Source organism: Gigantopelta aegis, chromosome 6 (genome assembly GCF_016097555.1).
Source record: "Gigantopelta aegis isolate Gae_Host chromosome 6, Gae_host_genome, whole genome shotgun sequence".
Classification (NCBI taxonomy): Eukaryota; Metazoa; Mollusca; class Gastropoda; order Neomphalida; family Peltospiridae; genus Gigantopelta; species Gigantopelta aegis.
Window position 1 is genome coordinate 36,746,033 of NC_054704.1, and position 10,740 is coordinate 36,756,772.

Genomic DNA, 10,740 nt, shown 5'->3' on the forward strand with positions numbered 1-10,740 from the left:
TGCTTAATTACTGCCCACATCTATATAGACAGACAGACAGCCAGACAGCCTGACAGCCAGACAGAGACAGATAGGTAGATAGATGAATGAATGAATGAATGAATGGATGGATAGATGGATGGATAGACGGATAGATGGATGGATGGATGGATAGATGGATAGATGGATAGACAGAAAATAGATAGATTGATAGATAGATAGATAGATAGAAAGATAAGATGTATAGATGTATATAGATGTATATAGATGTATAGATGTATATAAATAATAATATTATAAATGTTACATAGGGGAAATTGAAATAAAAAACTATAGTTTCGTTATTATTATTATTATTATTATTATTATTATTATTATTATTACTATAACGCGTAATCACTGGTTTCACAGATTGACTGTAACATATATACAATTAAATCACACAAAATAGTAATCCATGGGACTAATTCACTAAACTTTCGCAACTTTGTGATCTCGCTGTGCAATGCAAAAAGACTTGTAAAAACGATGCGATGCTGCTTAAGAGCTTTGTAAATTAGGCCCCATATTATAAACTTTAGCAGTATCAATATCTAGTTTACTATCAGGGTATATGCATGCATTTAAAATGATATCTAGATTTCGACTATGCAATATTTTGACACTGCTAACAGGCGACATTAAACAATATGTTCCTTCAAAATAATGTACTCTCTGGTTAGATAACCGTGATGTGGACAGTTTTTGAACTGAATAATCCGCTGTTCGTGTAACTACAAGAAATTGCTGATGATTGTTAGGTGCATGGACAGTTTAACCAAGAAAGCTAGCTTCTGTACTACTTACCATTTTGAAAAGCGCCAGCTCTAAAAACGTGTATACCATTAAGACGTTTGAAATGGCGTCCGCCCCACGAAGTCTCATTCCTTCCATCCAGATATACGCGAAATATTCTCCTGATATGCATACAAAAAAAAAAAAACGTCTACGGAATTCATTTGGATATTTATATTGAAATCTAATTTTGATTATGAACATAATAGCTTAGATAACGGTTGTAAGGCAAAACGTTAGCAAATTGAACAGATTTTTTCCAAAATTAATAATAAAATAAATTGCTATTGATTCTTCAACTACAAATAAGTAAACCAGGCACGCAGCAATACTTCTGACATTTTCAGTTTGGTGACTAAATGGGGATGTTTTTGGGGATAGGTTTCTTGAAGGGGATCTGAGCGTGCTCTGTGGGGAATGGGTCGGCACCATGGGGGAGTAGACATTGATCAGCTTCATGGTTCTCTTCAGATAAACATGCCCTATATACTGTGAATTTGTATGACCGAAGACCCTTAAAACTAAATTATCTGTTAAAATTGCCACTATGAGATAGGGTTTTGTCTTCAGATTTCAGGTGGTTTTATGATTTAAATAGTTTGCATAGTTCTAATTTATACTAAGTTATAAAATGTCGAAGGTTTATGATCAATCTACGAACCAAAGTCCCTGCTTACCTTGAACCCCAGTCTGTTGTGTATAGGACCTGCTCAAACAGAAATATGTCGAAAGGATGGAAACTGCTACCATGAGCTATTTGTCTTCTGTTTCTGCCGTCATAATCCATCGCCTCAATTTTGTGTATTTTCGCGTCGCACCAGTAAATCTTTTTCCCTAAAAATAATATTATTATTAGAACATACGACTCCTGCGCGTGCTGTAACCTCACCGTGGTGCAGGGGTGTAACAGAATGGCCAATACAGCACATATTCCCTTGTTTTTCTTCGAGATACAATTTGAAATTTTGAGTAAAAGTCCGTATCTATCTGTGATATTTGTATTTTTGCACAGTTCTTTACACTGTGTTTTTATTTCAATCTTGACCGGCCTCGGTGGCGTCGTGGCAGGCCATCGGTCTACAGGCTGGTAGGTACTGGGTTCGGATCCCAGTCGAGGCATGGGATTTTTAATCCAGATACCGACTCCAAACCCTGAGTGAGTGCTCCGCAAGGCTCAATGGGTAGGTGTAAACCACTTGCACCGACCAGTGATCCATAACTGGTTCAACAAAGGCCATGGTTTGTGCTATCCTGCCTGTGGGAAGCGCAAATAAAAGATCCCTTGCTGCCTGTCGTAAAAAAAGAGTAGCCTATGTGGCGACAGCGGGTTTCCTCTAAAAACAGTGTCAGAATGACCATATGTTTGACGTCCAATAGCCGATGATAAGATTAAAAATCAATGTGCTCTAGTGGCGTCGTTAAATAAAACAAACTTTACTTTTATTTTATTTCAATCTTGAATTGTTATATTGATGTTGATCATCACTTTATTTGTTTCCATTACCATAGTTTGACACCCTGATAGCTGATACATTTTTCGTGCTGGGGTGTCGTTAAACATTCATTCATTCATTCATTCATTCATTCATTAGAACATACGAGTGAAAATAAACGAAATAAAACTAAATCAATAACCGACTTATGTTTATATACATTTTATATGTAATTAAGATTCAAGGACTCTATCCCAGAGCGGTACAGCTGAATGTGTTACTAGATGATAAGCCAAGAACAATATCTGTATTGAGGTTATACACCTCCCCTTTAAGCTTCCCGTTCACTCTCTGTTGGATTTCGCATTGACTGCATTACTGCCTAGTGTGCTTGGGTCGAAGGATCGACCGCCTCTTTGGACCCATTCTCTCATAAAAGTACGAGACAGGGGGCAGAGAGGGGAGGGGGCAATTGACCCCCTAATGCTGGGGTAAAAACCTCAAATGCGGGCAAACATTATACAAATATTCAGGCAAAATGTGCTAACCTGAGACCTTTTTACCATGTATTTCCATCATTCTACCCTCAAAATTACAAAAATGCGTAGTGATTCGTTCGAAAACTTATATAGCTGTTTGGAAGTAATGCTATTATGAATAAATGTTGTTATCCAGATTCGGGCATTTTCGTTTAATTCGGGAAAAGTCAGCCTGCCCCCCTACCTCACACACACACCACCTACAAAAATGGGACCTCGTACGGCTATGCATTCTCTTACTATTTTCTTCATGTCCCAAACAGTAATCGACGACTGGTATATCAAGGGCTGTGGTATGTGCTATCCTGTCTGTATGAAAGTGTATATAACAGATCCCTTGCTGCTAAAGGAAAAATGTAGCGGGATTTCTCTAAGACTACATTAAAACAAATTTACAAATATTTGACATCAATAGCTGATGATTAATAAATAAATGTGCTCTAGTCGTGTCGTTGAATAAAACAAACGTTAATTTTAGTAACGATACACGTGTATACGAATAAACTGTCTTGCCCAGCTGCTTGGTGGGTAGCTGGAAATGCTAGGCGAATCATTGTATATTTTAATGGGCACGACTACATCTGAAGGTAATGAATCAGGGCGCCATTCCCGACATTACCAAATTATTTAATGAATAATAATAAAAAATAATATAAGATAAAAACTGAAGAAAAATATATATATTTGTGTCCTTTCCTATTACCTTGAGTGTCCAACGTTATTCCGTTTGGCCAGATCAGACCGGTAGAAACCAGCGTCGTTCGACTTTCTCCTAAATATGTTGCTGTCTCAATCTTTGGTTTTTCTCCCCAGTCTGTCCAGTACATCATTCTACGAAAAAGAAAACAGGAACAAAACCTTCAGCTGGTGAGTGATAGACAGAAAGATGGACGTACGGACGTACATACATATGTACGGGTGGTGAGAAACAGTGCTAGAAGTAACTTCGCACTATTGTCCGACATTAGTTGACAACACTGATTTTATATGGCTGAACACCCCAACTCCCACTTTACTAAATCATGTTAGTACTGTAAACAAAGACACACACACACACACACACACACAAACACACACACACACACACAGAGAGAGAGAGAGAGAGAGAGAGAGAGAGAGAGAGAGAGAGAGAGAGAGAGAGAGAGAGAGAGAGAGAAACAGAGAGAGAGAGAGACAGAGACAGACAGAGACAGACAGAGAGAGAGAGACAGAGAGAGAGAGAGACAGAGAGAGACAGAGATAGAGTACACACTGCTATTAGTGTGTTGAAAAAATCATTACACAAACACTAATCACAAACGATTGTCTTACCTCTGCGTTCTGTCAAGCGCTATTCCTCGAGGTTGGTCTAAGTTTGTATTAATTATTGTCTTGTGGTAGTAGTCATCCATATCCATCAGAGCGATGACGTCATTTCCCATGTCGGTGTAGAATATCAGTCTTGAGACTGGATCCAGAGTTAAGCCATCGGGAACTGAGCCTGGAAATATAAGTCAGACGGTGCTCATGAACCTCGTTATGTTTTCAAAATCGGGGTCTGCCTTTAAGGGCATATTGTCACAGACCACTGACCTATTTAATGGCCAAACAAAATATTACCTGAAAATATATATTTGATTTGTCAGCTGTATACATAACCACCAAACCTCAATTATTCATGTTCTTTTCACTATGTTGTTTTGTTGTTCTTTGCTTTGGCAACCCGATAAAAGTAACCACCGCCACTACTAGTTATTTTCTTTACAGTGATTACATTCTATTGTTTATGTTTGTTTTGCTTTATCAGTCATTTGATTATAATTTCGTCATACACCTTGGTTTTATTACTGTACTCATTGCTCTTTGGAAAGGAAAATGTGTACACCCCCAGAATCCACCGCTGTATTATATTTATTAAGGTTTTATAAGAAAATGCTGTTATAATGTTCACAAAATACCTGGCTTTAGTTTTCGTACTAAGCTTAAATCTTCTCCATTGAAGCCACACTTCCTAATATCCGGTCGTCCGACGTCTGTCCAATATATTTTGTTCATCACTGGGTCATAATCGATGGCGATGGGGTTTTCGTGATTTTCTATCACAATATTGGAGTAGATGGAATTGATGACATCCAGTTTCCATATTTGTTTGGCCAAACTGTCTGTGAAAAGTGCGAACACGTCAGCTTGTCCTGTAAAATAAATATAAAGAGTCAGTCAATAACATGTAAATACTATCTAAATTACGTACGTGATAATGTGTATATTATTTATGTAATAATCTTTAATTATTTAGGTAAGAAGGTTTAATACATTAATATTAAACAGATTTATTGTAGTATTTTCCAACTGTGGTGTGAGACCTTCACTGGCTTAATAGGGTTACTAAATTAGAGTTATTCCTCCTGATACAAATTTGGGCGCTAACGGCCACTCTCAAAACTGGAAAAAATTTAACTCCCACCCTCCCTACCCTATCCATCATTAATAAATGATTTGTATGTAAGCTAGTTTGCATAATTATATTAGAACTATGTTTATGTATTGGAATTACTGCTATGGTCATCCATCATTAACAAATGATTTGTATGTAAGCTAGTTTGCATAATTATATTAGATTTATGCTTATGTATTGGAGTTACTGCTATGGTCAAGATATATGGATGGATGGACATTGACGACTGATTAGTAGCTGTTATGTTTATTTACTATATGTTCATGTGTACATATGCCTTATAATGTGGTAGTTCAACTTTCTGCCGAAAGATTATATTTTCTTTCAAAAACCAGTGATTCAGTGTGTGTCTGTTAGTAATTGATGAAAACATTGTGAACATTCATTGACTTTAGTACGTGAGTATCACTTTCGCATGATGGAGTAATGCAGAACATTGGAGAAAGTGAGTTCTTATATTGCTTAGAACTATCAATTATGTGATGAATGGACGTTTTCAGCAAGATTCATGGACGGTATAAGGTGTTTTAGTTGCATCATTCAAAACTATTACTGTCTCGGTTCAGGCATGATATGGTGGGCACGCATGTATGATCAACAGCTTTAATACTGTTAATTGCTATATTTATATGGCAGTTATTGTTGTGGTTGCTTTGCCATGGAATTTTACACTGGGAAGCTAGTCATCAGTTCTCACATATACCCAGGTAAATGCTTCCTATTGCCCTGCTATGTTGCACACTAGGTGGCGGAAACTTGCTAAGGTTTACCCTGGGAGTTTTTGGTTGGAATGCATTGGTGTGGGTATATGTGAGTGGGTTGGTCTTTCATGTACATGTGTTTGGTATACTCTGCTATGTTGTACACTAGGGAGTTGTTGGGTGCTGTTGTGTCCATTGCCGTGGTAGGTACTCAGCAGGAATCCCACTTATGCGTGTGCATGTTAGTGAACTGCCCTGCTATGTCTCAACACTAGAGGGTAGTACCCAGAGAATTTGGAATATTGTTTGTAGTACATGCCTGCCCGCCATATGCTCTTGTCAAATGTGTCATTTAATAAAGAGCTGCGGCCATTTCATCCAAGTACTGCGTCATTGTTTGTTGTGGTATTTATAAGAAAATATCTTAAAATAATAGTATGTTAATTATATATCGGTAACAATCTATACATTCAATTGGTAGTAATATGAAGGTATATCAAGACCGTATCAAACCTGAAACAACTGGAAGGGGTTGGAGGGGCAAATAGAAACGAATCAAAACTAAGGGTCCTTTTTCGTATTTTCTTTTAATTAATCTCATCATTCCGAACATTTTGAAACAAACTATGACATGGTACCATTCATTTTGTAAGCCCTAAACATAGGCTCAATTCAAGCGACTGCCTAAATTTCGAGTAGTACAAAACGTAGGTCAAATTTTCACTATGACGTACATTGAATCAAATAGCTTGTCCTCTGGAATTTTGTTCAGGAAGTTCTATAGTTTGAAAAACACCGCATAGCAAAGTTTCACTTCGCAAAGTGTTCACAAATGTAAGACAACTCCATTTCGAGTTGAAATCTTTAGTCGGGAGCAGTCACTCAGAATGCATTGCCTTGCTTATCTATTAGCACAATTATTGGAACTGACAATTCTTATTTGCGATATAGGAAGGATTTACCATCCTGAGAGTTTCAGTCTTCTTAATAAACTTGACAGTGACTCACTAACCATAGATAAAATGTTTCAAGTGCATCGTTAAATAAACCATTTCTTCCTTTTTTTTCTGTGCGGTGGTTAATAAGATCTGATTCAGTTAATTGTACCAATAGCATTTTAATTTTTAACAATGGAGAACAAGAGTTATAATGGTCAGCTGATCAAAACTGATGTTAAATTACCTGGAATTGTGAAGATAGAATGTAGATTGGCAGTGTCTACTGGTATAAAATGAGATCTATCCTGCTGATGGTGATACATTATGATTTGGAAGTTTGGGGCGGGATATGCTCACCTTTCGTAACACCTGATATCATCACTGTTATGACAATGATTGATGAGTACATGCCATCATAACTGTAGTTATTCTAATGAGCTCTGTCCGGTGCTAGTTTTATTTAGTAATCTAGGCTGTTGTGGAAGTCCTCTTTGCGGCGGTGCAAGAGGAATAAAATATCCAATAAAGGATCTGCTCGTGTCGGGTGTGTGTCTGTCCTAGACAGAGATCCATGAAATCAACAACTATTTTGCCAAATGCCCATCCGACTCTACATTGTGCAGAGACACGGTCCTGATCATGTGTTGAGGTCTGTCGGTCAGATATATATATATATATATATATATATATATATATATATGTAGGTAGGTAGGTAGGTAGGTAGGTAGGTAGATATATAGCCACTCATATGTCTCTTTAAATGTTATCGCGTAAATGCGTTAACAAGTATGTGTTATTAAAATAATGAATGATGCTCTTACCAAAGGGTGTGTAAGAAATGTTAATCAAAACTGATGTTAAATTACCTCGATTTGTGAAGACAGAACGTAGGACTGCAGTGTCTACTTGCATAAAATAATTATTATTCTCTTGAAATTGATGAATTATGATTTTACTTACCCGTGCAGTTCAGTCCGTTTGTTATGAGTGTGTAGCCATCTCGACATGCACATTGTCTTCCTCCAGAAGTCGGTATGCAGATCTGCTCACAGCCGCCTTTGTTAGTTGTACAGGTATTAGTATCTGTAGAAATGTGTGAAACTCTTTATATGATGATTATATTATATCGTCACATCATTACATATTTAATGTATTTTAGGGGAAAATAAAGAAACATTAAATATGCATGTAAATATATGGCATGTATGATAATTAAACAAGGAGATGAAATTTATTCATGCCATTTACAGAACAGAACAGAAGAATAGAACAGAACTAAATAGTCAGTAGATACAGGACATTTTAAGATTTGTCACTATAAGGTATGTAACGAAGGGCCCTTTCACTGGCTCTGGATGACGGAATTACATATATCCCTACGCTATATAATGAAGTTAAGGATCCTCTGCCATTGTGCTCTGTTACCGACCTCGGTGGCGTCGTGGTTAGGCCATCGGTCTACAGGCTGGTAGGTACTGGGTTCGGATCCCAGTCGGGGCATGGGATTTTTAATCCAGATACTGACTCCAAACCCTGAGTGAGTGCTCCACAAGGCTCAATGGGTAAACCACTTGCACCGACCAGTGATCCATAACTGGTTCAACAAAGGCCATGGTTTGTGCTATCCTGCCTGTGGGAAGCGCAAATAAAAGATCCCTTGCTGCCTGTCGTAAAAGAGTAGCCTATGTGGCGACAGCGGGTTTCCTCTAAAAAACAGTGTCAGAATGACCATGTAATGGCCGATGATAAGATAAAAAATCAATGTCCTCTAGTGGCGTCGTTTAATAAAACAAACTTTACTTTTTTTACTGTAAGAGTTTGTATTGTTGGCTCTCTGTTGTACTACTCAATGACAAACAAATGACCCACGTGACGGCTTGAGATTCAGATCAGGGATTTGTGTTGGTCATGGAAGTGTCCAAATAGCAGTTTGTGGTAAAACAGAACAAAACAGAACAGATTGGTCGTAGTGTTGTCATCCGTGAACACTAGTGTTGTTACCAAAGGGTCATTATCAAAATAAGTGAAAGTGATTTTTTTTGGAAAATATTTAAGTTTCAAAACCTGAAACAGACTATAATAGGGCTAAACAATGTTCGTGCGTTGGAAAGGTATGTTGCATCCATAATTTGTACAGTTTCTTTCAGGTCATAAACGATGGGATAACCCTAGGAATTACCATGGTTTACCAATATTAACTTTCTCTTTCCAAATACAACTATTTGATGGCAAAACAATTTAGGGATGCTTAATTAATGTTTAGATTTACTATATATACAGACAAACACACACACACACACACACACACACACACACACACACACACACACACACAGAGAGAGAGAGAGAGACAGACAGACAGAGATATACATGTATATAAATAGTATATATATATATATATATATATATATATATTGTATGTGCGTGTGTTCCATACCAATACCTCAGGTGTTACATATGGGAAATCGAAATAAAATAAAAAGTGTTTTGTTATTATTATTATTATCATTATAATTATTAATTAGCTCGCTTGTCCGTAGGGCCATGAGAGCTTATGTGATGGTGCTGCATCTGATGTCCGTGAACATTTCATATTCTCGACTTCTTCTCCAGTTCCACCAAGCAGGTTTGCTTGATCATCTCATGGCCCTAGCCAAATGTTATCCATTGCCAAGCCTGATTCAAAATGCAAGATGGTCGCCCTCGTCTGTGAATGACTAAGACATTTTCGACTTCTTCTCCAGTTCCACTAGGCAGGGTCCAAATAATCCTTTCATAGCACTGACTAAGTGTTGTTATTTTTGGGGTTGATTTAAAATCCAAGAAGGCTGCATTGGCCTATGATTGATTGAGACAGTGTCCACTTCTTAAGTTCCACCAGCCAGATTCGAACCAAATGTTTTCCATGTGATCCTCCCATGGCCCTGGCGAAGTGTTGTTATGTTTTGAGCCGATTCATAATCAAAGATAGTCGGCCTGACCTCTGATTGATTGAGATATTTCGAATTCTAAAAAATTCACAAAAGGAGAGACACATCGCGGGGTCCAGCAAATACACCACCGAATACTTGCTCAAAGATTGATCATTATCCTGACCACAATCAGTGATGAACCTTTTAGTTTTAGGTATTGCCAAACAGTTTTCGGGACAAGTGGTATTAATCACATGTGGATTCTCAACAGTTCCGAAGATTTATTTGAAATCATTCACTCTCAATCTGGATCAAGTTCACTAATATTAAAGCATTTAATTTTTCAACATTATACACAAAAATCTTCCATGACAAACCGACAAACAAATCTTCCACAGATCTGGACAATTCGTAAAGACTGTGAGTGAATCCAGACTAAAGTATACTGAGGCAGACATATGACATCTAACTTTACTCTTCGCTATATTGACGATCTTATATAATTCAATAATGACATGATTACAGATTACCTTCCATTCATTTACTCACGAGTGTTTGAAATAAAAGAAACATCCGAAGGTATTAGATCAGTTCCACATATATGCACAGAGATTCAAAGTGACACAGGTCTCCAAACTACGCTGTATAAAAAACAAGGGGTGACTTCAACTTTCCAATAGTCAATTACCCTTTATGTTGAGCAATATAACTTCTGTCCCAGCTTTTGATGCCTACATATCACAACTTCTTAGATACATCAGAACATGTATGCAGATATGAAACAACGCCTATCATTCTGGCACAGAAGTTGTTCCGTCAGGGTTATGATGTCCAGGGATCTCTGAGGGCCTCCAATAAGGCTTATGGTAGACATATGGAGATTATATGATGCATTACTGACTAAAATTATTGCTGATGCTATTCCATATTTTGAACGTCTGATATTTTTTCATCTCTTTGGGGTAACTCT

The 10,740-nt window shown here is 37.4% G+C and overlaps 1 protein-coding gene across 1 annotated transcript in view; it reads right to left on the bottom strand.

Moving 5' to 3' along the window:
* Positions 1–10,740, bottom strand: part of LOC121374515 (low-density lipoprotein receptor-related protein 6-like) — a 46,776-nt gene that overhangs the window by 5,946 nt on the left and 30,090 nt on the right. The window contains exons 7-12 of the mRNA XM_041501617.1: positions 7,819–7,941; positions 4,723–4,956; positions 4,097–4,265; positions 3,489–3,616; positions 1,491–1,647; positions 826–935 (exon numbers count right to left, since the gene is read on the bottom strand). Coding sequence (XP_041357551.1) covers positions 826–935; positions 1,491–1,647; positions 3,489–3,616; positions 4,097–4,265; positions 4,723–4,956; positions 7,819–7,941 — 921 coding nt within the window. The remainder of the gene's footprint in view (positions 1–825; positions 936–1,490; positions 1,648–3,488; positions 3,617–4,096; positions 4,266–4,722; positions 4,957–7,818; positions 7,942–10,740) is intronic.